Genomic DNA, 26,998 nt, shown 5'->3' with positions numbered 1-26,998 from the left:
CACCATGAAAGAAAACACCCATATATTTATATTACACTTTTATTGTTTTTTTTTTATGTTAAATCATTATATTTTTCATTTAAAAATCATTTTAATTAGGGATAATTAATTAGGTAACAAAGTACTCCGAGCCGAGGTTGAAAATCAATTAAACATATGTGGATAAAAATATGTGACCATTCAAATCGGTTGAGATGTTTAAACAAATTGCGATTTACAGTTGTGGGTGGGGTTTATAAAGAATGTATCTCTGAGGGGAACTGACTGTCTTCAGAAAAAGTTTAGATTTTATTTTTTTTCAACTTACCTCTTTATAATGCAAAGTGGTGTTTATAAGTGCAGCATTGCTTTGTTTACACCAGTACACCAAGGAAACAATCTTTCTGCTGTTCCATATGCGCCACCTGCTGTCAGAGGGTGAATTTGCGTTTTCAATTGACCCTTTGCAAACAGCTTGATTGACAGGCGATCTGACCAATCATAATGCAGAATCTGCCATTTTGTCAGACAAACAAATCAGACAGGAGTGTAGATTAACTTCAGTTGACTTAAAGTTAGTCATATTAGTCATATTTATTTCATGCTTTAAGTAAATAAGAAAAGATGATCGGTTCACATGCTGATTGATCTAAGAAGGAAGTACAGTGACGACAAATTAAAGAGCCACAAAACGGTATTTACAGAAGTAACTATGCTTGAGAAAATAATCAAAAAGTCGATATATATGCATGCCTTTATTGTTTAATATTCTAAAATTAGATTTAATAACCTAAAATACTGTTGTATGAATACTGTGCAAAAAAAAGTTTCTTTACAGCTGTAATGTAATTCCAACAACTAAGTGTTTGTAGGTTCAGTTGAGACAACCATAAACTGTACAGTTACTTATATCTTAGTCCTCCTTCATCACCATCTAATCACTGAGCCATGTGTTGCTCATGGGATGCTGTTCCAGTAACGACCAGTAAAAAAACAGCATCTAGATATGTAAACATGACTTTTTTATCTTTGTAGTCATGTGTCTTTACAGTCAGTAGAAGCTGTTATCTCTTGGCTCCAGACAGCTCCAACAGTTACTGTAACAAATGCAACGATTACCACATAGTTTGGAATAATACACTGTTGTGTGTTAATGTTTGATGAATGAGCAGGCAAGAAGTGAGTCTTGACTTTCATAACATTCAACCTGGAGAGACCAGCAAACATTTTAATACAGGATTTTAATACCATCTTTAGTGCATTTCGATCAATTTTCACACACAGTGTAAGGTGCTGTTCACACAAAAATTTAATAAGTTCCCTAGTCTTTCCCATGGTTGCTAAAGTTGCACAACACTGCTCATCTAAGGACTAAATCGTGTTAGTTAATGCTTTTGAACAACTTCCGTGATCCGCTGCAAAATGAGATTGCTAAATGTCATTGCGTTAGCATGTCGCTATTTGATTAGCTGTTATTTTGGACTGAGAGGACACCCAGACAGCCAGAAAATGTTGTGTGACATGCTTCCGTTTTTACTTTAACAGAATTTTCTCTGTCTTACAGGATGAGAATAAGAAGGCATAAAGTCTTCCTTCTGTGCTTACTGGGGATTTTTGTTGTTTCCTTCCTTCATTACTACAAAGCCCTGTACAATATTCCGCTGCTGCAGGAATTCTCCTCTCCCTCCAACCATCTGAAGACTCTGAAGATATTCAGCGATATCTTCTGGAATATTCCAGCTGCTGACTTCAACTCCCAGCAAGATGTTCACAAACTCAGCCGCCTGAACGTAAAGTCAAAGCAGGTCAGAGACATCTAGAGGTCTATGGTTTTAGTGAGGGTGATTCCACGAAAACTGTGCCTTTTGTGTCTCTAAGGAATAATCAACCATAGATTTAACATAACAACAAATAAATGTGCAATTAAAAAAACGTAACAATACTATGTATGCTTTCATCAATATTACATCAAAAGTCCATTAAATTATTATTTTAAAATGTATGCATGCTGGTAAGGGTAAGGTTTTTGGCCTGTCACTCACTGTGATTTTACTTTTTCAGCAGGGCTTTTAATTCGCAAAATGTTATAAAAATTACATTTGCATATTGTTCTAAATATAGTCTCATTGTTAAGCAGTGTTTTTGGTCCAAGTATGCATTTAAATAATAAATAAATAAATAAATTATAATAAATAAAATTATAATAATATGATTATAATAAATTATAGTAACGCCACATTTTATTGTCAGTAACGGTAACGGCGTTGTAATGCGGGAAACAGTAATTCGTTTGATTACTCGTCACTGAGAAAAATAACGCCGTTAGTAACGCTGTTACTCCCATCACCTGTTACCATTTTTAAAATGTAAATTTAAACAATTATATCTTACATTTAATATAATCAACATCTACAAGTAAAATCCTTTCAAAGTGTACAATATGTGCCTTTGTGAACTTGAACTTGATTAGCTAGGAATTTGTTTGAAACAGTCAAACCTGTTACTGTCAACCTGTTACTTTTTAGAGTACCAAAACATGAGGTGGAAAAATAGTCATAAAATAATAAATTACATAGCCTGAGATGACACAGTACATTTTTTGTCATTTTAAGGTGTCTTCATTCCATGGATGTTTAAAAAATATTGATTAAACATTTTATTTTTCAATTTTTCCAAGTGAAAAAGGCATCGTTTTCATTGAATGACCCCTGAGCTCTTAGTTTGTCATTCCCTTGGGGTTTGGGCTGGGTTTTAAATGTATAACTTTCAGGTTTAATTGTGAAGTGTTTTACACAGAAAGCAATTATGTCTTTGACTTTAAAATTTTAAAACACCGGTTGGGTCACATAGTCAGTTCGCAGCTGAATTATTGGCAATCAGAGTTATATAAAAAAAATGTCCTGGCTCTTCCAAGCTTTATAATGGCAATGAATGGCTGTTGATTTTTTTTTTTAACTCCAAAAAAATGAGTCCATCCATCATAAACCATACCCCACATGGCCCGAGAGGGTTAATAAAGCCCTTCTGAAATGAATCGATGCATGTTTGTATAAAAAATATCCATATTTAAAAACTTTATAAAGCATAATCTCTAGCTTTTGCTTACTGTCGTTTGTATGTTCACAAGAGAGTTGTGTTTCAGCGGATGATGTAAGATGTAGGCGAACACTTTGGTGAACGTGGAAGCAAAGTGGAGAGAGCAAAACAAAACATGGATTTGTATTTTTTTAAAAAAAGAAAGGAGATCATTTCTCACGAGAGTAGCATATTCTCACCAGAGTTTACACTACACCTACGTCCTACGTCATCTGCTGGAACACCACTCTCTCATGAACGCGTATACAACAGTTACAGGAAAGTAGAGATTACGGTTTATAAAGTTTTAAATATGGATATTTTTTCTCACACAAACATATCGGTTCTCTTCAGAAGGCCTTTTTTAAAGAGAAGGTCATGGGTTTTTGAAAAATATCTTTGTTTGCAGTTTGTAACGTAGCTATTCTTCAGTGTAAACAGTCTGCAAAGTTGTTAATGAAAAAAATGTATTGTATATCAAGATATCGTCTCTCTAAAGAAAGAGTCATCTCAGAATCGCCTTAACGAGTCGTCATATTTTCCAGTCTTTTGCCTGTTACCAATCTACATGGGCGGTGCTAGGGAGGGCCTAGCAGGTGCTCCAACCAGGTGCTGAAAAACCAAAGCCCCTCATAGCACCCCCATAAAAAAAATGAAATAAAATAAAAACATTTGACTCCTTACACATGCATAACTACTGCAATGCAATACAACCTGACGTGATTTGCAGTTGCGCATGATGTCAGCATTTTATTTTAAAAATGGATCGGTTCGTTGTGCCAAGGCCTGGCCCCGACTAAAGATTTTTCTAGTCAATTAGTCGCACGATTATATTAAATTGATTAGTATAATAACCTGCCAAACTATACTTTAATATAGTCATTTAGGCGTATAGCTATTTCACGCTGAAGTGCACGCATAAAGTTCGCTGCAGAGCACTGGCTAAAGTAATGATTATGAATGCATCGATTATAAATGCCCCTGTGGTTACACATTTGCATAATCCCCACCTGCCTGCGACATACAAACAGTCTGACGTGCCCACAAACACTTCCGCTAGTTCATCATTTGGAGAAGACGCTGTGTTCTGTGCTGTGAAAGCTAGTTTACTTTGTGTACAAATGATGATGTAAAGAATCAGAGGTTAAAATTCATTTTTTTCACAATACCACAATACAATTTAAATCTTTAGTTGTATGCTTGTCAGTTTACCAAGGACTGCTTCTCTAATCTTGGCTTTTATCTTCTTTGGCTTCTAATCTTCTTTATTTGGACTAACACGCGTCTACGAACCACAACCTGTAAGTACGATTGATAGGTTAAGTGTACATTTTCAACTGAGTTCTAAGAATATCAAGAATTAAAATTATATCAAAATGTTTTCTGACCTTAGATGCATTTAAACCTGTTGTAGGGAACTCTAACACAATAATAGGACACTTTAAAATCATTTGGCCTGCTCTTTAATCCTCTGGAGCCATGTGGAGTACTTTTTATGATGGATGCACTTTATTGGACTTCAAAATCTCAACAGCCATTCACTGACATTATAAAGCTTGGAAGAGCCAGGACATTTTTAATATATCTCTGATTGTATTCGTCTGAAAGAAAAAAAGTCACATACGTGGCTTAAAAATAAGTAAATCATGGGGTCATTTACTTTTTTGTGGCAACTGTCATATTTAGATTTGGGCATCCCAAAAACTGACAGCATAACTAACAATCTAACAACACAAAGTGTCATAGCTAATACAAGAATGTCGCTTTGATCATAGATGTATGAAAGTGTATTTATAATAATCTTCTTTTCTTCCAAACAGGGCAGTTTTGACTCAAATGAGATTCTCCCAGATGGGAAACTTCATGAACGTACCTTTGTACTTCAAAATGATCCCACACCCTTTTTCATCCACACCGAATCTGGAGCCATGTGCTTAAAAGAGGGGACGGATCTGGCCGACTTCGCAACTCGCCACAAGTTACTGCAACATCACAGAGAAATCGACCCCAAAGACAAAGCAATCAATACAAACGAGCAGATGGTTCGGTGTCCCTGCCTGCAGGGTTGGCACGGCCCTCACTGTGGCATCCCTACCATCGTGTATCATTCCAACCTCCCGTCCAAGTCAAAAGTAACACCCAGAAAAGTTCCACGTCGGGTCATCAATGCCATCAACGTCAACCACGAGTTTGACCTACTACACGCTCGATTCCACGAACTTGGAGATGTTGTGGACGTGTTTTTGATTTGCGAATCCAATTTCACTGCGTATGGTGACTCAAGACCTCTTTTGTTCCGGCAGATGATCCTAAACGGAACATTTGACTATATAAAGCACAAAATCCTGTACATCTTCCTGGACCATTTTCCTGATGGCGGCCGTGCGGACGGCTGGATCGCGGACGATTACCTGCGCACCTATTTGACCAAAAATGGAATGTCGAGGCTTAAGGGCCTCAAACGGGATGATGTTTTCATCATCGACGATGCGGATGAAATTCCAGCTCGAGATGGAATCCTTTTCCTCAAGCTCCACGACGGCTGGACGGAACCAGTCGGGATCCACATGCGTAAATCCCTATACGGATTCTACTGGAGGCAGTTTGGAACGCTAAACGTTTTATCTGCTTGCACGGCAGCTATGCTCTTTAAGGTTTACAAGGGTGATGGGATTCTCCTTCGCCGCCGGTCGTATTATTCCATGTCGGGATTCCGGGAATACGAGAACTCCACGGGACGCATTCTGGTACCGTGGGCCATCGGAAGCCCTGTTCACTATGCTGGATGGCACTGTTCCTGGTGTTTTAAACCAGAGGGAATTTATTACAAACTCATATCGGCTCAAAATGGAGACTTCCCACGTTGGGGCGATTACAGCGAGAAACGGAAGATAAGTTATATTGAAGACTTAATACAGACAGGGGGGTGGTTTGATGGGTCTGTACCAGAGTACCCACCCTCAGACCCCAAAGAGCATATGTATGCTCCCAAATACCTGCTGGACAACTATAAAAAATATCACTATTTGCTGGAGAACCCATATGCAAAAGAGAAACATTAAGAGAAACGGGTCAGTTTCAAATGAGCAGCTTAATAAGTTGAAGTGAGAAGTGAAACTGAATGATAGGAAGAAGTTTCACAGCCTTTTGTGGTTCATGATTCAGTTTTCAAGATCCACAATTCCAATTCTTATGACTTCCCACCACATCATACGCGGACTGTAAAAACAGCAAAGAAAACCAGCATAGTTTACTCTTTGATCAGATCTGTTGCTTTGGACTCTCTAACAAGAGTGATACCGAATGATTTAGCCACTTCATAGCTATAAAATTACAATTAATTACAATTAATTTGATTATTCTTCATATACTTCGTCCAGTGACTCCAAGGTTAACCCAGCATGGTTTTACTTATATTTCATCACTATAGCCCCTTTCACACAGCAATCCAGGTAAATTCCTGTAGAATTACCAGTACCTTCACACAGCCAACGGAGTTCTGTATTTTTACCGGTAAGAGACATCAGCACACATTAGCACCAAAATGCTGGTAAATTCTGTGATGTCAGTTTTTGGAAACCATCTTTAAAAGCTGCACCATTGTCTGCATGAGTAGAAGCACTTTATCTGTCTAATTTAACAACATTTCAGAATGCATTTTTGATCTTATTAACACAGGACGTGCATAATAGTATGCAGCACTGATGAATGGTAAAGAAGGCTGGGTCTTGAGCGTGACACAGTGAAAAAGCTACGAGATGTCCATCTAAACGCATATTAACATAGAAAAACTCATTTAAAAAAGCAGCGGAGCTTTGTAAACAGCTCGGAGTAATCATGTAATCTCCATAAAAACGCTATGATTGGCCAATTTGGACCAAAGCAGATTTAATACCGGTAACATCTTTCTACGTTCACACAGAGCAGATTACCAGTTAAATACTGGTAATGTTACAACTTCCCATACCGGTAATTGCCAGAACGAATTTACAGGTATTTTTGAAAAGGCCCTGTTCATACATGTTCTCTAAGCAGTAATTTACCCGTAATTTTCCAGTAAAGACTGTGTGTGAAAGAGGCTTATGAAAAGATCTCCAAACATAATCACAGAAATGCATGAAAATAATCGCAACAAAATGCACTTATATGGATTTGATAGGACATTCATTTATAGAAATGTTTACTTCATATGAATGATCAGCACTAAATTGGTTTAAACCCCCACGTCCAGTAATGGTTTCTGTATTCATGAAGGATATCTCCAGGATTAATGCATTATTTGCATTGCTTTGTTGATTCTAAAACACATTATTAATCTTAAACCCAATGTGCATAGATTACGGTTGCGTCACAGTGGCACATAGTGCCGTCATACTATTTTTTTAATTATTATTAATATTTTGTTTTTTACACAGGGTTGAACAATTACGAACAGGATACAGGTGTACTTTAGAATTTTACGATTTTTTTACGATCTACACTGGAAAAACATATATTTAAAATGGCTTTTATGTTTACATTATTTCTTAGTAAAAATATCTAAACACCCCTAAACAAGATAAATAACACAAAAGTAATAATATAAATAACATACAAAATAATATGTTAAGACTTGTTTTCAGAGAATATACCTTAAATCTTATATTATTTTTATTATTATTGCCTTGGTGGCAATTACTTTTTTTCTCAATTTATAATTTGTTCATATTTAAAGGGGACATTTGATGCTTAATTTACTTTCACATGGTGTTTGCATATAAATGTCTTAGCAGTGTGTGGACACAACCACCCTACAATGATAAAAAAATCCAGTCACTCTTTTTTTGAATCCCTAAAAAACCTAAACAGTCTTAATTTTCAAACCGTTTTGATTTTCTGAGCAGTATGATGTCATAGTGTTCAGGCCCCGCCCACAGCCACAGACGGACAGTCCCATATTAGCATATTTCCGTCCTCGTAGTTGGATGTAAAAGTGAACATAGAAGTGTTTATTTTCTCCCAACATCAGAGCAAGTAAATTATTTTAGTTTTTATGGTAACGTGGCACCGAATACACCAAAAAATGAAAGAGGGGACGGGGTGGGCAGAGATCATTATCATTTAAAGAGACATGCACCAAATGGGTCGCTGTGAACAGAGCTGTTTTTGACGAGGTATAAAGTTTTCACAAGCATTGAGGAATTTTAACCAAAGTCTGGTGCAGACATTGTATGAAGGCACTAAAGAATCATACAAACTTGTGAAAAATGAGTATCTGATGTCCCCTTTAAAACAAGTAAAGAAAAAAATAACTTTGATATATTTTGAAAACAAATTTTATCTTACAACATCTTACAAGTAAAATGGATTTATACAAGATGAGATAAAATTCTAAACAAGTTTTGTTAATATTGTAATGATTTTTACACTGTAAACGACAATGATACTGCAGCTATAATGCCACTTTCATTCTTTCATAGTCCACTGAACTATGATGGCCTGTCACAGCTTGTAAAGGTTTAAGATTTTGCTGATGACTTGTGTTTCAAGGCCTTCATAGGGTCGGTCACGCTCTGTGTGCTTGGATATAGATATGTAAGCATTAGCCGTCAGTATCCCTGATGTGGGTCCTGTAAATTGTGCTTTGAAACCGGATATCCTGTCAGGAACTGAATTTGCAAGAGCCTGACCATGTGTCAGCAAAGTTAGCAGCAACAGGAAAGAAATTTTAAGATAACAAACCTAAATAGCCAAAAACAAAACTGGTAAGTTTCAGAAAGTAGGGTGTTCGAAACTTGAAGTTTATTATTAAAGGGATAGCTTACCCATTATTTACTTACCCTTAAGTCATTTCAAACCTGTGTGAATTGCAGAGTATTGGGACAGAAGTATGGGAACCGAAACTGTCTGGTGGCCAAATGATTATATAAGATTAAGGTTAATCCAATGAGGTCTTACTCTCCTTTCATTAAAAGATCACCTTACAGTACATAATGCGATCAAACAAACAGCTCTTAAATTGATAATAAAACCTAAAAATAGCTAGAGCAGTTGAAAGAACTTAAATAAGTGATGACAGCATTTAGATTTGTGGGTGGAATGTTTCTTTCGGCGAATTCAGTTGCCACGTAACATGAATATGTTATCTTTTAACTTTCACTTTGTCAGTTAAAATGTTATTGACCACAGACCAAAATGTGCACTGCTTACATTTACCAGCAACTTATTTAAAAGGCTACGTTTACACTAGTGCCTTTTCATTTTAAAACGCATAACTTTTGCTACAGTTACACAAGTCGTTTACACTATGGTGTTTTCGACCCTCGAAAACTGAGACTTTCGAAAACGCTGCAGACCTTGTTTTAGTTTGAAAACGTTGCAAATCATTTGAACTTTGTGTGAGCACGTCATAAATCCCCTATCAGGGATTTGTCGTGTGGTGTCGCGCCGCATCCAGTGTAGACAGCATCAGTTATTATTAATGGGTTCTACTGCATTTTGTCGCGCCACGCCGCTCCCGTCCGGCGTAGACACGGTGTTTTAGTGCAAACGGACCAAAACGGAGATTTTTTTTAAACCGATGGCGTGGCTGCCTAAAAACGCTCTGCGCATCTTTGACAACAACATCATGCTCATTATGAATGGTCACGTGACATGCGTTTTCGGTTGTGTAGTGTGGACTGAGGCCCTGTTTACACGAGTGAGTTTTTGTTTTAAAATGAAAACTATCCTCGTCTATACTGCCGTTTTCAGAAAGGTTCTCCACCTACACACACTCTCTCTCTCCTTCGGCTTGCTCCCTTTATCAGGGGTCACCACAGCCGATTTGGCACGTTTTATGCCGGATGCCCAACCCAGCCCTGAGAGTGCACTAACTCGTGCAACCCCAGTGCTGGAACACACTCACTCACTATGGCCAATTTACTGTGTCCAATTCACCTATACCGCATGTCTTTGGATTGTGGGGGAAACCGGAGCACCTGGAGGAAACCCACGCAGACACGGGAAAAACATGGAAACTCCACACAGAAAGGCATCCTGGGTCAGCTGGGGGGATCTTCTTGTTCTCAGTCTACACTACACAACCGAAAACACATGTCACATGACCATTCATTCAGGTGCAACCATAGATAGGTACAGGTAGATTCCCTGTTATTTAGATGGCGGATGCGTCTACGACGTGCGTGGAATGGTCGAATGATGCATCTACCCATACATATCTATTGGTACAACAATGAACACGATGTTATTGTTTACACGGTCGTTAAGGATACGCAGAAAGAATGTGGGCAGCCACGCCATCGTTTTCAAGTCTCTGTTTAGTTCTCCGGAAACTCCGGAGTTTTCAAAACGGAGTCTGCAGCGTTTTCAAGAGTCTCAGTTTTTGAGAGTAGTGTAAACTACTACTAAAACAAAAACGCACTAGTGTAACCTAAAACGCCTTTTTAAAACAAAAACCCACTAGTGTAGTGTAATTTTTTGTAATAGTAGCCTTATCCATAATTTAATCAGTAAGTTTCCTCTATGCCTTAGTATTGCGAGTATATCTGACTTAGTAGTTTTAACTGCTGTTAACATTCTGTTGTGAAAGATTGGCTAAATATATGATATTAACGTCTCGTTTATTGAGCTTGTATAAAAAATCAGAATCCTACTGTTGCTCTAAATTGTTCTGGCTCTGATATTATAGCATCAGCACTCTTGCTCATATCATCCTGCTTCGTTTTTTTGCGTCTATCTCAGGTAGAAACCTTGCTAGGTTGACAAGGTTTAGAAATAATGCTGAGCTGTCCCATGAGTCACTCAGAAGGTGGGTGGTTGCTTTCTGTGGGACCAGAGGGCAACAGTGCATCTGTTCACCCGAGACCCTCACAGGGGCCGAGAGCCGAAATCAAATCTGAGCTGCTTTGTCTTTTCCCCCCTTCCTACATGGCAGAGATGCAACCTTGTAACCTGCTCAGATGCTGCTTATGAGAATCACAGAGACTTTTGCCAGTGTTTACAAAGACTAAAGAGCGCAGAGTTGTTTTTTCTCAGATCTGTACACTCTGAATGCTTTTCTAAAGAAATAGTTCACACAAAAATTAAAATCTACTATTGAGCTTGATTTGCATCACTTGTGAATGGGTGCCTGATAAAAACATTACAATGAGCCATAAGTAATCCACACAACTCTAGTCCATCAATTAATGTCTTGTGAAATGAAATTTTGTTTATAATAAAAAAAAAAAAAATCTATTTTTAAGACATTTTAGCTTCAAACTGTTGTTTCTAGACAAAATATGAGTCAATAATAATGTTTACTCTAGTGAAAAAGTCCCTTCCCTGTTGTCCTCTTACATCAAAATCCAATAACATATTTGTTTAGAACAGTTTTTGCTTGTAAACAGTGCTTGATCTGTGCATATTTCTCTCCTGATTTAGATAAGACAACTTTTTCACTAAAGAAAGCAATATTATGGTTAGAGGACTTGTATATTTTGGCCAGAAGGAACAGTTCGAATGGATTGTTATGTTTTTATCAGCTGTTTGGACTCTCTGGCACCCATTCACTGCAGAGAAATCATTGGTAGGCAAATAATGCAATGCAAAATTGCTCCTAATCTGTTCCAGTATAGAAACAAACTCATGTGAGAAATATGCACTTGGAGGGCCAACATGTTAAATTATTGCACTTCCTTTAGAGAAATTAGAAGCCATAATCTGTACAGTAGAATAATGATCAACATATCATATAAGGCCACTTTTATCAGATTTTCATCATCAATAATATTAGCACACTGGATTTTGCCAAATGTTTTTTTCATTGTTTAATGATTGCTGTGCAATTATTGATATTTCAGATTGTGTTTAATAAATGAATGTGAATGAGATTGTATTTTTCGTGTTTGGGTTGCACAGGACTGTAAAAATGTGGATGATTTTACTCAATGTTGATTACTCTTGTATATGTCAAAAAAAAATTCAGAGAAATGTATATTTGCTTTTACAAATGATTCATGTAGAAAGTAATATTTGTATGAGTTTGTATTTATTGGGAGAAATAAAATCAGGGTTTTCTTCTTTGCAAATAATCTTTTCTATGTAAAAGACCAATATGATGATTTAATCTGTATTGTTGTGATAATAATGAAATGCGTTTTCCCTCTTACCACTAGAGGGTGTTAAAACACAAACGTTTCTCTCTATTCATTCCAAAAAAAAAAAAAAGCTCTGTGGCAGATCTCACACTGAACCAGGATTAAAAAAATAAAAATGTATACTTAACCCATATTGTGGGTGAAACAAAATGCTAGGCAGATAGTTTTACTTTTTAAAGTGTAATCCATACAGAATCTGCACAGAGTCTTTCAAAATCTTTTTGAGCCTTATGTTTTATGAACGAAAGAAAATAACTTTTGGGATGTGTTCTGCAGCATTAAAAAAAAAGTTATTAATTTTCATTTAAAAGAATAGCCAAAGCTACAAGAAAAAGTTGATTCCAGTCATCAATTATTCAAAATGACTTCAGTGAAATGAAACCTTTATTGTGCCATTTAAAATAATCAAAGAAATGCTAGATATCCATACAGTACATTAACATTAAGCACCACTGAGTTATTTATATACAGACCAAAATCTTTTAAAATGACTGTCAAGTATGTAACTTATAGCACCTTATGTGATCAAATTACAAAACATTTTAAGCACCTGATTCTTTGGTAATGCAACCAGATTGATTTTTTTCCTCAGCACCATTTCTTGTTAATAGTTTGGAATCTCTACGTTCCTGAGATCCGGCTTCTGCAGTCCAGACTGAATTGGTTTTAACATAAACATTAAAAAAAAAAAAAAAAAAAAAAGCAAGTGCCAGCTTTTATTGAAGACTCTTTTAAGTCACTGATTGGGGCAGAGATGGGTGTCTTGTGGTTTCAGAATATTTCTATCATGTGAGTCTCTCAAGTGGATTCTTGCTACTGAAAAAGGAAAGCCACATACATCCTGTTTAAAAGCAACAAAAAGCCCCTTCCCCCCCAATAAACAGAGCCAGACACAACCACTCACACTAAAAGCAGACTTTCTCAGGACCTGACCCATTTAAAACCAACAAATGGCTGATTACAATTACATTTTCTTAAGCCAGATTAAAAGAACTACCAGTCTGAGATCAATAAGATTTTTTAAAAAGGAAATAATACTTTTATTCAGCAAAGATGCTTTAAAATGATCAAAAGTGACACTAAAGACATTTCAAATTAATGCTGTTTTTTAATTTTCTATTCAAAGAATCATAACAGAAAATGATTATTGATACGTTTTCAAGGTTCATAATAATAATGTTTCTTGAGATTTCTAAAGGATCATGTGACATTTAAAACTGGAGTTTTGCATCACTGAAATAAATAACATTTTAAAATATATAAAAATAGAAAACGTAATAATTGTAACAGTTGTAATAATATTTCACAACTGTACTTTTGATACAGTAAAATGCAGCCTTGCTGAGCATAAGAGTAAAAAACATATTTTAAAAATCGTACTGACCTCAAACATGTGAATGGTAGTGTATACTATACTCCCCTCAAAATCCCTGACCAGATGTCTTAACTTCTGGTTTTCACCCTGCAGACAATATATGGCTTTTAAAAATAAATCATTAGGCTTATTTAACTTGGACTAGTAAAGCAATGACCTACATAGCCACATAGCAAGCGACTAAAAGCCATCCAGAACACTTTAGCAACCATGTGCTTCAATGTAAACTTTGTTTGTTATGATTCCAGTTGCCTGTTAATGTTTGAAGAGACCAGCAGCGGGTTCAAGTAGCCAGTCACGCCATGTAAACATCCTATCACAACTAACATAAACCAGCTACCATTTCCCAGATGCTGCTGATGGATCTTCAGAAGACCCTGCATGTCTAAACAAAGACCTAGGCTAAGATCTGGGCTAGGCCTACATCAGTGGTTCTCAACTGGTTTCACTTTAAATCTGGAGATAATCTGGAGAACAGAACTGTTCATCATCCAGCAGTAAACAGAAATGTCCCTATTGTCAAACATTTTTATGAAGCAGATGGTCATGAATTCCGTCGTTCATTGTGTTTTGAAGATTATAGCACCTCACACAACCTGACCATGTTGTCATCTGCCAAATCTTCTACCATGCGACAAAATTACAACTACTGTACGCACAGTTTTTGATGTGAACCACAAAAGCTTTTGTTAAGTACTAGTAAAGAACTGAACTACAGCCCATTTTTGGATCCTGATCCATCAGTTAAGAACCACTGGAATTCATTTTTAATACTGTTAGATGCGGTCACATTTTCCGTTGCTCTGAGACATTTTGCCTTTTGGAAAACGACTGAAAACGTGAGCGTGGACGGAGAGCATTTTAAACGAAAATGCTGTTTTCAAAAGTATCTGCATTAATGTAGACGTAGCTCAGGCCCTGTTTACAACTGTGTTTTAAAGTGAAAACGATTCTCATCTACACTACAAAACCGAAAGCGCATGTCTCTGCTTTGGTCAGTTTACACTGAAACAAAACCCCACAGTTTTCAAACTAAAACTGGGTCTAGAAACAGATTTCGAGGGTTCAAATGCCAGAGTAGTGTAAACAACAGGCGTAACCGTAGCAAAAGTTCTGCGTTTTAAAACGAAAATGCACTAGTGTAAACGTACCCTTAATGTTTATAAACATTCAGGATGTCCAGAGTTGTTTTTTTCCTGGTTATGCGAACGGTAAGGGAACATTCCATGATTTTATCATTTTGCAAACCATTAATAACATTTAAAAAAATTACTGAAAACGATGAAAAAAACTGCCATTATTGATTTATAAATAATGTTTTTGCACTAACATTTTGAGAACATCGGTAAAGACCAGATCATTTTGAACGAACGTTCTATTAATGTTACAGAACGTTGAGAGAATCTTACCAAAACATTAGTCAAAGTTCTGAGAATGTTCCCTATAAAGTATACACTGTACAACTTTAGGTTGTCCCAGATTAAAGATGCCCAATGTGAAACATTTGTGGTGATTTCTTCGGTTGTGGCTCCTAAATGGTGTGAGAGCGGTTCAAAGACAGCTGTTGTCACAGTCTTGCGACCAAGATAGCCTGCCAAAAATTTTCTGACAGTGTCAGACCATTTAACAGTGTGTATTGCTCTGACCTACAGTTGAGGTCATAAGTTTACATACACCTTGCAGAGTCTGCGAAATGTTAATTATTTGACCAAAATAAGAGGGATCATACAAAATGCATGTTGTTATTTTTATTGTTATTTTTAATATAATGTTATTTTTTATTCAGTACTGACCCGAATAAGATATTTCAGTAGACATTTATAGTCAAGAAAAAATAATAGCTGAGTTTATACACAGCTGTTTGTTTGTTTTTTGTTGTTGTTGTTTAGTGATATTTGTTCACGAGTCCCTTGTTTGTCCTGAACAGTTAAACTGACCGCTTTTCTTCAGAAAAATCCTTTAGGTCCCACTAATTCTTTGGTTTTTCAGCATTCTTTTGTTTTTGAACCCTTTCCAACAATGACTGTATGATTTTGAGATCCATCTTTTCACACCAAGAACAACTGAGGGACTCATATGCAACTATTACAGAAGATTCAAACAATCACTGATGCTCCAGAATGAAACACAATACATTAATAATACAATGGGGAGTGAAAACATTTGAACAGAATGAAGATTTATACATTTTTCTTATTTTGCCTAAATATCATATTTTTTTCATTTAGTACTGCCCTTCAGAAGCTACAGAAGATACTTACATGTTCCCCAGAAAATATAGTAAGTGAAATTTACCCTGATCTTCAAATTTAAAAAGTTTTCACCCCCCTTAATGCATTGAGTTTCCTTCTGGAGCATCAGTGAGCGTTTAAACCTTCTGTAATAGTTGCATATGAGTCCCTCAGTTGTCCTCAGTGTGAAAAGATGGATCTCAAAATCATACAGTCATTTTGGAAAGGGTTCAATTACAAAAAATGCTGGAAAACCAAAGAATTTGTGGGACCTGAAGGATTTTCTGAAAAACAGCGGTCAGTTTAACTGTTCAGGATAAACAAGGGACTCATGAACAACTATCACTAAACAAAAAAAAACACACAGCTGTGGATCATTCAGACACAGTATTAAGAAACTTTTGAACGGGGTCATTTTTATAAATTCAACTATTATTTTCTCTTGTGAACTATATGTAAACGTCTTTTATGTGAAATATCTTATTCAGGTCAGCACTAAATAAAAAATTACATGCATTTTGTATGATCCCTCTTATTTTGCTAAAATAATTAACATTTTGCAGATTCCTCAAGGAGTATGTAAACTTATGACCTCAACTGTATGTCTACTGACTAGCCAATAAAAATTCAACATGACATGATGTGCTGCTCAACTTGACATGGTGCTAAAGCTTAAATGCCATTGAGTATTGCACAGTGCAATCTGTTATGATCTTTTAAGATTGCTGAAATTGGACAGTCTGTAGAAGGCATTAGCTGGGAACCTTTTCAGCACACAAAATCTCTCTAATGTAAAATAAAATGTTGCTAATGTGACCTCAACTTTCCTGGTTCTCTTCACACAAGACTTCACACTGAAGTAGAAAAAGCAGATTTCCCTGCATTAGGGAATTTAGTTTGGACTGCAGAAATCTAATACGAAACGTTTGGATGCTTTTCAGTTTTGTTAAAGCTGCTCCACCGATCAAGCATTTTGGCACATTTTCAAACTTCATGTCCATAATCATCCCTTTCACTCCTCGTTGCCATTTCTGGCCATTTCTCAATTTCAGGTTTGATGAGGTATCCATTAAACGTGATGTAAATGTCCACATCGTCACTGTAGATGGCGTTCTCACGCTCACGTTTGTAGAGACGGACCCAGACTTCGTCGCCCTCCTGCAGAGGCAGCATGACGCTCTGGCTCTGCATAATGGAGCGGTCGCTGGGCTGAGCGTAAACGATGGCCTTCTCGCTGTCGTTATGCATGATGTGCAGGTACGTCTCCTTGAAGTTCCACGTATGGATGTTCACATTGAAGAAGTAGATTCCTGGGATTTGGCAACGGTACTTCCCGGTAAACATGTCGAAGTGTTCGGGGGAGTTCACGAAGATGGTGTCAAAGATCAGGGCCTGGTAGTTGTCAACGCTGTGAAGGGACTTCCGTCGGCCCACTGAGAAAGCAGAATGCTGGGACTTGCAGGCGTCACCTGGAGCTCCGGCTTGTCCCTTATCTCCTTTGGGGCCTTCAGACCCCCGTGGTCCTGGGGAACCCTCAATCCCAGGCTTCCCAGGAGTTCCTCTTTCTCCACGGTCACCTTTGTCCCCTTGAAAACAGACAACAAGGTGTGAGAAAGATGCAGAAGGGAAAAGCACTGGAGAAGCCTTAATTAAACTGACTTAAGTAAACCTCAAATCACAGCTTTGAGCAAACAGCTAACAAAAGACATTCTTAGACACATATCTTGGGTTCAGTTTTGCTTTGTCTTTTGATTTTGGCACTAATTGTGACCTCAGCTCAAAATTTCCACAGAACACATTTCCTGCAGGCTTCATTCCCGTATATGCAACAAACACATGCACATATGTGCATGCACAGGCACATAAAACAACTCTCATGCGGTTCCCGCCACATCAGCACCTTTTCTGCCAGGCTTGTCACTTCCTGTCCACCAAGTAGGCCTCCAGTGGAGCAGTTATTTCTGAGCCAAGAGAGGTTAACTGAGGCTCACAGAGGGGAAGAAAACAGCTGAAAACACGTATTCACATCATTCAGCCCTTATTTCCCAGCTGAATTACATTTATGCTTAGTTTGCGGATCAGAACCAATATCCCACAGCACTTGTGCCAGACAAGCAATTGGGATTGGGAAACAGGGAAAACTACAATCCAACAAGCATCACTGGGGTCAAAATTTGGCTACAACAAGATCTTCAATCTTCACTAAAGTTTGTGCTGATGTTATTTGACTGAAACAGCATGTACAGCACCTGCGGATGCTTTAAGTGGTTTAAAGGAATAGTTCAGGAAAACTACTTTTTATCTCACAATTCTGACTTTTTATCTCAATTCTGACTTTTTCTTCTCAGAATTGAAAGTTTATATCTTGCAGTTATATCTTTTTTCCAGCAACTGTGACTTTTTAATCACACAATTCTGTATTTTTTCTCGCATTTGCAAGTTTATATCACGCAGTTCTGCTTTTTCTCTCCCAACTGCAACTTTTTATCTCACAATTCAGACTTTTTTCTCGCAATTGCAAGGTTATATCACACAATTGTCTTATTTTCTCTCAATTGCAAGTTTATATCATGCAATTCTGACTTTTTTCTTGCAATTCCACATTTATATCTTAATTCTGACTTTAGAACTTGCAAGTGTGAGTTTATATCTCACAGTTCTGAGAAAAAAAGTCAGAATTGTATGATGTAAATTCACAATTGCAGAAAAAAGAACTGTTAGATAAAAAGTCACAATAACCTTTTTATTCAGTGGTAGAAACTGGCTTCCATACATCTCAGAGCAGCTCTGTTCACAGTAAATGCTGCTCCACACAAACAGTTATCATTTTCATACATGGACTGTCTCAAACGCCATCTATTTCATTATCTTTCTAAATATGCTATGATAAACAAGTGGCCAAATGTTAAAGATTAAGTGGACATTTGAATTAAATGTTTAGTCAATATTACACAAGGATTAGATTGCGCTGTAAAAAGTAAAACAATCACCCGGCCATTGGCATCCTCTGCAGGCATTTAATATATTACATTATGTACATAAATTAGGATTATATTGTTTTATTACAATATGTATTTTAACTGTTTTGTTCGATTAAACAGTATGATTACTAGTTTTTGTTATTTTATTTGAATCAATTATTGCCTCATTGCTATTATTCATGTATTTTAAGTCATTTTAAAGTCTATTGTTTGTTTACGTCTATTTTTATTACAACAAAAAATTATCAGATTACTTGATTAATTGTCAAAATGAACCAAAATGAAATGATTACCAAAATAATCGTTACTGACACCCCTAAATTTGTTTCTTGCAAACACGCAGCTTTTTACTGACGTTAACTGATGGACTGGAGTGGTATTGTCACATATCGTGTAAGGAAGGGGTGAACGAGGACGAAGGTCAAAGATAAAGTTATAATCCACAGGTAACTCCAAAACAGGTAGATCCACAACAGGAGGGTAGAAATACTCAAGTACACATTGACGAGACCGGACGACAAACACTGAACTGAAACCAACTTATAAAGACAGGTGATTACAATGAACGCAAGTAAGACACAGGCAACACAACATTAACCAATAATGACATAACAAGGGCAGGAACAGGAAGGCAATATATGGGAACAAGAGGGAAAAAATAGTACAATAAGTTCAGGGGTGTGACAGTTCACCCCCTCCCAGAAGGCGCAACCTCACGCCGTAGAGAAAAAAGGGAGGGACGGAGGGGGACTTAGGAGGAGGACAAAGGAGTGGATGTAGGATGGTGACAGGGGATGGCGAAGGACTGGCAGGAAGTGCAGGAGGAGGCTCTGATGGAGAACTCCTAGGATGAGGACGATAAACAAGGTTCAAGGAGGTGAAGATGGAGGGGAGGGGCCAAGGAGGAGACAGAAGGGTCCAGGGTGGATCAGACGAGCCAGGGAGAAGACAGGAGGGACTTGGAGCAGGAGGAGGCAGGCGGGATCCAGGCTGCAGCCATGATGGTGGCCACGGTAGAGCCAAAGGAGGGAGCCATGGTGGAGGAAAGGCTGGCGACTCCAGGGGGCCGGCTGACGGTGGTGGAGCAATTAACTTAATTAAGACACAGGTGATACAAGGTTAATCAATAATGACATAACGAGGTCAGGAACAGGAGGACCATATATGGGCACAAGAGGGAAAAACCAATACAACGAGTTTAGAGGTGTGACAGGTATGGATTACTTGTGGATTATTGTGATGTTTTGACTCTCATTCTGATGGCACCCATTCACTGCAGAGGATGCACTGGTGAGCAAGTGATGCTTACCATGAAGTAATGCTACATTACTCCAAATCTGTCCTGAGCAACAATAACTAAACCCTCATCTACATCTTGGATGGCCTGAGTTTGAGTAAATTTTTCATCAAATTTTCATGTTTGGTTAGGCCAAACATGGCTGATTTCGAAAGAATAAGGATCAATATGCACGCAAAAGTAGCAGGCGTGCTCGTATAGCTCTATTAACTACACACAACTTGTTTCTGTCATATAAGCTGAAGCACTTTTTAGACTTTCGGGTACCTTTAAGAATGGTCATGTTGATATATGTGCGGACCTCAGGCATTGCAGGCATGCTTTCTCTGAGGTTTGCAGCGTCATCTAGTGGTGGGATGTGGTCACAGCATCGGCGGCACGGCGGTTGAGGTATGGAGACTACCAGATGTAGAAACAGACAGGCAAGCAGGAGGGACCCAAACATTGTGCGATCTGAGATAACAGAATAAATATGCATTTATAAGAATAATGGCTTTCATTTTATGTGTATTTCAGCCGTTCCTTATAATAATTTTCCACACACTGTTATTGTTTCACTAATGTGAGACTGTGGAAACACCTGTATATTTATTAGTGGGATCATTAAGGTAGACTGGATTAGTGTAATCCTAAAAAAAATAGAAAGAGAGGAGCTTCTGGGTAATACTGAGAGTGGAATGCAGCCTGACAAATGTAGGCCCCTTTAGGACACAGATTAATGTTTCTGTTGGTCCGAGTCCAACCTGAACACGACTACAGCTAAACTAATAGAGTTCAGTCTGTCTCTTCACTTGACAGAATCCAGCTTGTTTTTTTCAGAGTTCATCTGATAAGACTCATGAGACTTTAAAACACTTCCAAATTCAGATATGCTGATGTTATAAAACTTCCTTATGCCCCAGCTTAATGTACAGATACTATTAGTAATCATAGGTTAGTTCCCCCAAAAATGTAAACAATGAGGCTGTGTTGCATCTCCGTGGAGCATATTAGATGGAGACCACTGTGCAATTATTTGAATTATTTTGTTGCCATGCTGCTGTATGATTGTTATAATCAGTTTCAGATAAACTGTCCCAAAGCAGCACATAAATGAAGAAAACCTAGCTGGACGCTTTAGATGTAGGTCAAACATCTCTTCCTGTCTAAGTGAGCAGTTCTTGGCTAAAAAAAGCTCCAAGTTGACTTCAAATCATGGCTTAAATCAGTGGATATAAAATATCATATAATCATCATATACTGTAAGCCAAGCCTAAAAATATAACTCCTTGTGTGCAGAAGACGTGCATTTGACCAGCACATATTGAAAGCAGCAACATTCAATAAGGCAAAATGGAAAATGATTGTTTAAAAAAGGTAGGAATTTTGTTTTTTGTTTTATTTTATTTTTTTTTTTAGTTTTTAACACTCAAAATGTGAGGTACACTACCATTAAAGAATATTTTTATTCAGTAAGGATGCATTAAATTAATCAAAAGTGACATTAAAGACATTTATAATGTTACAAAATGTTTGTATTTCAAGTAAATACCGTTTTATTAATCAAAGAATCCTGAAAAAACATATTCCACAAAAATTTAGAGCATGGCCAACTGTTTTCATATTATGAATAGAAATTAGTGCTGTCAAATGATTAATCACGATTAATCGCATCCAAAATAAAGGTTTTTGTTTACATAATGTATGTGTGTGTACTGTGTATATGTATAAAACACACACATGCATGTATATATTTAAGAAAAATATGTTGTGTTTATATAATGAAATATTTATATGTAATAACAATTATATAAATATAAACATGCAATGAAATACATGTAAATATTTTTAAAATGTACTGTAATATGTGTGTGTATTTATATATACACACATAATAAATATACACAGTATAAACACACATTACGTAAACAAAAACTTCAATTTTGGATGCGATTAATCAATTGACAGCACTAATTGGAATGATGCTGAAAATTCAGCTTTGATCACATTAATAAATTACATGTTAAAAACAGTTATTTTAAATTATAGTATTATAATAGAACAATTCTGTAATTTTGATTAAATAAATGTAGCCTTGGTGTGCATAAGAAACTTCTTTTTTAAAAACTATACTGTAATATATGTAATTGACTGTAATTTATGTCTGAAACAGAAGCTCAAATCCGCTTATAAATGCATTTGATCATGTTCACCAAGCCATAAAGCCAAAATACAAACTAAGAAGCAGAAACACATGGTGAACATGCCAGCACCACATCTGAGTTCTTGAGTGAGCATAACTGATAGGATCTGCAATGGAAAATCAAACATTTCTTTGTGCTGAACTTTTTTTGATATGCAGATAGGATCTGTATCATGTCAGACTATAACAGGCTGCTGGGTCTGACATGTTAAGACCCATAAGAAAAGTCAAGCTTTTGATAATATGACCATAAAAAGCAACATCTAAAGGGGTTAGTCATAAAGCTTTCAATACTGGCAATTTCCAATGGAAAAAGTGGAAGTGACAGACATACATAGACATTTTTAATGTACCAAAGCTAGTGGAAAAACCCTCTCTCTTTCTCTTTCTCTCACACACACACACAAACACACACACTCAAATCCAACGGTTTTCAACAGAGGACCCACAATCGCCATTTATTAGTTAGTTGATTTATTTATCAGTAAAAATGAATGCATATGAAATGAATGCATTTTAAATACAGTAAGTTAAAATTTGGCGAAATGTTTCAATTCGATACAAATGTATCTACAAATTAAAATTAATGGAACAAGTATATGACTCTATATATCAATAATGATTATTTTAATTGATTTGCCAGGTAAGCATCATAGCAAATACTGCAACTGTATGAATTTAAAAGCAGGCTTAAAATGCAATGACCATTTTAGTACAGCATATAGTTGGTCTCCATATACTAAGAGGCTTAAAAACTCTTTAAGGACTTTTAATTTTCAGTGTAACAATCAAAATCACCTGTTGATTTTAATAACCTGCAGCAATGAAATTGAATCCTTTTCAAAACATGCTAAAACAAAATAACCACATTAAGTCTGTCTTCTATATTACTGTACTGTAAAACTGTAAAAGATGCTGTGCAGGCGTGTGGGATACATCAGCCGTGGCACCGCAAGAACGCTTCGCACACGCTCTCTATCTCGGCAGCTGCCCGTCTGCTAGCAAGATGTTAACTAGCTCGCAAAAAAAACTTTGAGCACTGTAACTTACAGATCATCTTAATGAGGCTTGGTTACAAAAGTGGATTAAACTGATTTTACTTTATAAAATGCCTATAAAGCATAATATACAGTATGTGATCTTACAGTATGTGTGATTGTAAGTGCATGTGTGTGTGTGTGTGTGAGCAAAACTTACAGTACTTGTTGCGTTTGCAGCTGCAGCTGGGTCAGTGAGCTGAGAAGGGAAGTCAAGAAAGAGTAAAGGAAAAATTCTTGGTCAGCTTATTTCTCCCTCCCTCTTTCTCTCTCCCTCCCTTTTTTGCTCCCTCATTCACCCTCAGTGACTTTCTTCTATTCCATTCCTGAACATACACACAATAAGCCTGCCAGCTGAGACAGACTTTCCTACATGTATTTTATTCATTTTCAGTCAAAGTTTTTCAAAGAAGGGCAACATTTCTGTGTCTAAACAAACTGATTAAAATTGATGAATGTGAAAACCCACAACATTTGTGAACATAAATGTTTATAAGCACACACAAACTGAAACTCAATACGTCCTTTTGCATGCATGTTTGCAGGATGCGCTTGGTTATGTGAATAACCCACATTTTGGTCTTTGGAGACCCATGTTCATCTGCCATGAAGGAATTTCAGGCAAAATGTCAGCACAACTTACTAATAACAGTAATTTCACATGCACTTTTCTGGAAACACGCACATCATTTGTTTTTATTGGTTTTATACGGAGCTAATGATATTTTCTACCATGTAACCCTAAACCAAACTTATAAATTAACCTTTCTGTATCTTCATTAAAATATTTAGTGTGTTTATTAAGCTGTTTATTACGCTATTCTCATTCAATCATCATAGTCACCACAATTTAAACAAAGTTTGACCTATGCACATTCACTTACCTAAACGGAGTGTTTTCACGTTACGTAATCAATCCAGAAGTCAGCCATTGTGGCAACTCTGAACGTAAACAATGCCATTGAACCGAATGGAAATTGTGAATGGGCTTGAACGGAAATATTACGTTATTATATTTAGTCTGTAAAAGGCCGTTAAAAGAGGCCAGAAATGCTGAAAACAGACATAAAGAGGAGGAAAATATTGTAGCAGGCAGACCAGTCTCACTGTTCACAATGCATCGAAGATTGGACGAAACTCCTAAATAATGAATTGGGGGTAGGAGTTCATATGAATGTATCTCTGAGGGGAACTGCCTGTTTTCATAAAAGATTACATGGCGTTTCTTTTCATCTAGCATCTGTATAATGTATTATATAAACAGTGTTAATAGCGCAGCTTTGTGTACCACAGTAACAGTCCTTTTCTATATGATTTAGCAGCTTCTACACATTTTTAACCTGGTTTTGACATTGTAAATTAGTAGAACAACGTCTTCAGTAGTACATTAACCGTGCAATCCATGCTGCTGTTTATATCCAAGTATCGCCGCAATGGCCACGCATCCGGGTAACTGACCAGAACGGCTATATACAAAATTTACGAAAACGATACTTGTGTTTTTTAAGTAGTTTACAGGAATTCCTTAAGGTTATTGCTGCGCACATTTTTATATTTAGTTACACTGAAAATTTTCGGTTTAATCAATCAGTCGATCACATTTACCCCGTTTTAACATGGATTTCTGTGGAGGCGGAACACGAGAGCACATAAATGGAAGTTATAATCCCTCATGGCGGCGCTCATCGGTTATTCAGGAAAAATGTGGATATAATGAAGAATAATGAAGTTTTCTAACGTAACCTAAGATGCAAGGCAATCACAGGTAATTAGAAATAATAAGATAATATATGGTTGGAGTAGGAGTGAGCAGTAATAATAGAGCTCACAAATGATGGCCATGCAAGTGTGGCTTTATGTTTCAGCACATATGCATCATTAAACAAAGTCTAGTGTAATAAAAGGACTTTTAAGGTTCTGTGAATACTAAATGTAGCACACACCCTTCTTTGAATTCACATACTCATCTGTTTCGCATTAAGTTGTCTGGGTCACTTGGTTGAATTCCTGTTACTTATGCAATAGCAATCATCTCATTCTCTACATATGGAAAGAAAATTAAGGTCTGTCATTGACCTTTGATTGACAAAAGGCTGATTTTGTCCTCTAGTCAACCCATGCTGCATTCCTCTCCATCTGCTGCCTCATTTTCCTTTCAATATTGTTGTCCAACAGTCTCCTCTGCGGCTTTGCACGCATAATTCTTCTTCATTAACACCAGGATCTGTGAAAAATGTTATTACGAAGTGTTTCTTTCTGGAATGTTCAGATATTCAAGAAATTAAAGGAATAGTTCACCGATCATTTGTCTTAAGAGGAACCTATTCTGACTGGAACAGACTCCCAACAGAATTTATCAACCTACTCTGGAACTACAGATGAAAATTAGCCACCCTGGCTGAATCTTACATATTTTTATTGATTGTATGTATTATTAATGTATATATATAAAAAAAAACTCACGCATTCCCAATGTCATTTAAATGCCATATGGATTTCTTTTGTTGACCACAAAAAGAATTATTAGGCACAATGTTTGTGCTGTATTTTCCATTAAATAAAATTACAAATGACTGTTTGGTATTTTAATATATAAACTGTAATTTATACCAGTGATGTCAAAAGCTGCTTTCTCAGTCTTCAATGTTACATGATCCTTCAGATATCATACTATTATGCTGATTTGCTGCATATTATCAATGTTGAAAACAGGTGTTCTGCGTAATACTTTCATGGAAACTATTTATCTGAAATAGATATCTTTTATAACATTTACACGTGTTTACTTTTGATCAATTTAATACATCATATCTGAATAAAAACGTTTATTTCTTCATTATGTAAATGCATTACACCATCAGTCAAAAGTTTTTGAACAGTAAGATTTTTAAAGTTGTTTTAAAGAAGTGTCTTCTGCTCACCAAGCCTGCATTTATTTGATTCAAAGTACAGCAAAAACAGTCAAATTTTGAAATATTTTTTTACTATTTTAAAGAACTGTTTTCTTTTTGAATATATTTTAAAATGATATTTATTCCGGTGATTTCAATGCTGATTTTTAGCATCATTACTCCAGTCATCATTACTTCTAATATTCTGATTTGCTGCTCAAAAAACATTTATTATTATTATTAATAATATCATTATTATTGTGTTGAAAACAGCTGAGTAGAATATTTTCAGGTTTATCTGATGAATAGAAAGTTCAGAAGAACAGCATTTATCTGAAATAGAAATCTTTTGTAACATTATAAATGTCTTTATCATCACTTTTAATCAATTTAAAGCATCCTTGCGAAATAAAAATATTCATTTCTATAATCTACTTACTAAAAAAAGGATCCTGAAAAAATATACTCTGTTTTAAATATTGATGATAATAATAATAAATGCTTCTTGAACAACAAATTAACATATTAGAATGATTTCTGAAGAATCATGTGACACTGAAGAGTAATGATGATGAAAATTTAGCTTTGATCACAGGAATAAATTACATTTAAAAATATATTCAAATAGAAAACATTTTAAAATAGTAAAAATATTTCACAATATTACAGCTTTTGCTGTATTTTGGATCAAATAAATGCAGGCTTGGTGAGCAGAAGAGACTTCTTTAAAAAACATTAAAGAAACTTTTGACTGGTAGTGTGTATGCCATTCGTATTAATACAAGCTGTTTGTTTTCCTTAGTTACTTCATCCCTCAGTTTTAAGCTCAGT

The 26,998-nt window shown here is 36.4% G+C and overlaps 2 protein-coding genes across 3 annotated transcripts in view; one reads left to right on the top strand and one right to left on the bottom strand.

Annotated features, from left to right (window-relative positions):
• mgat3a (beta-1,4-mannosyl-glycoprotein 4-beta-N-acetylglucosaminyltransferase a) overlaps positions 1-11,626 on the top strand; it is a 36,186-nt gene extending 24,560 nt beyond the window's left edge. For both annotated transcript variants that reach the window (XM_051104462.1, XM_051104455.1), the window contains 2 exons: positions 1,544-1,784; positions 4,875-11,626. In XM_051104462.1, coding sequence (XP_050960419.1) covers positions 1,545-1,784; positions 4,875-6,116 — 1,482 coding nt within the window. In that variant the 5' untranslated portion in view covers position 1,544 and the 3' untranslated portion in view covers positions 6,117-11,626. The remainder of the gene's footprint in view (positions 1-1,543; positions 1,785-4,874) is intronic.
• A 4,707-nt stretch (positions 11,627-16,333) lies between these two features.
• On the bottom strand, positions 16,334-23,523 carry c1qtnf6a (C1q and TNF related 6a). The gene is made up of 3 exons (XM_051101500.1): positions 23,437-23,523; positions 20,325-20,510; positions 16,334-17,365 (listed from the first exon to the last, which is right to left on the bottom strand). The coding sequence occupies exons 2-3, from the start codon at positions 20,500-20,502 to the stop codon at positions 16,764-16,766; spliced, it is 780 nt and encodes a 259-aa protein (XP_050957457.1). The 5' UTR covers positions 20,503-20,510; positions 23,437-23,523; the 3' UTR covers positions 16,334-16,763.
• Positions 23,524-26,998: the final 3,475 nt, after the last annotated feature.

This window comes from Labeo rohita, chromosome 3, assembly GCF_022985175.1.
Source record: "Labeo rohita strain BAU-BD-2019 chromosome 3, IGBB_LRoh.1.0, whole genome shotgun sequence".
NCBI lineage: Eukaryota > Metazoa > Chordata > Actinopteri > Cypriniformes > Cyprinidae > Labeo > Labeo rohita.
This window is presented reverse-complemented; position numbering and strand designations above follow the sequence as displayed.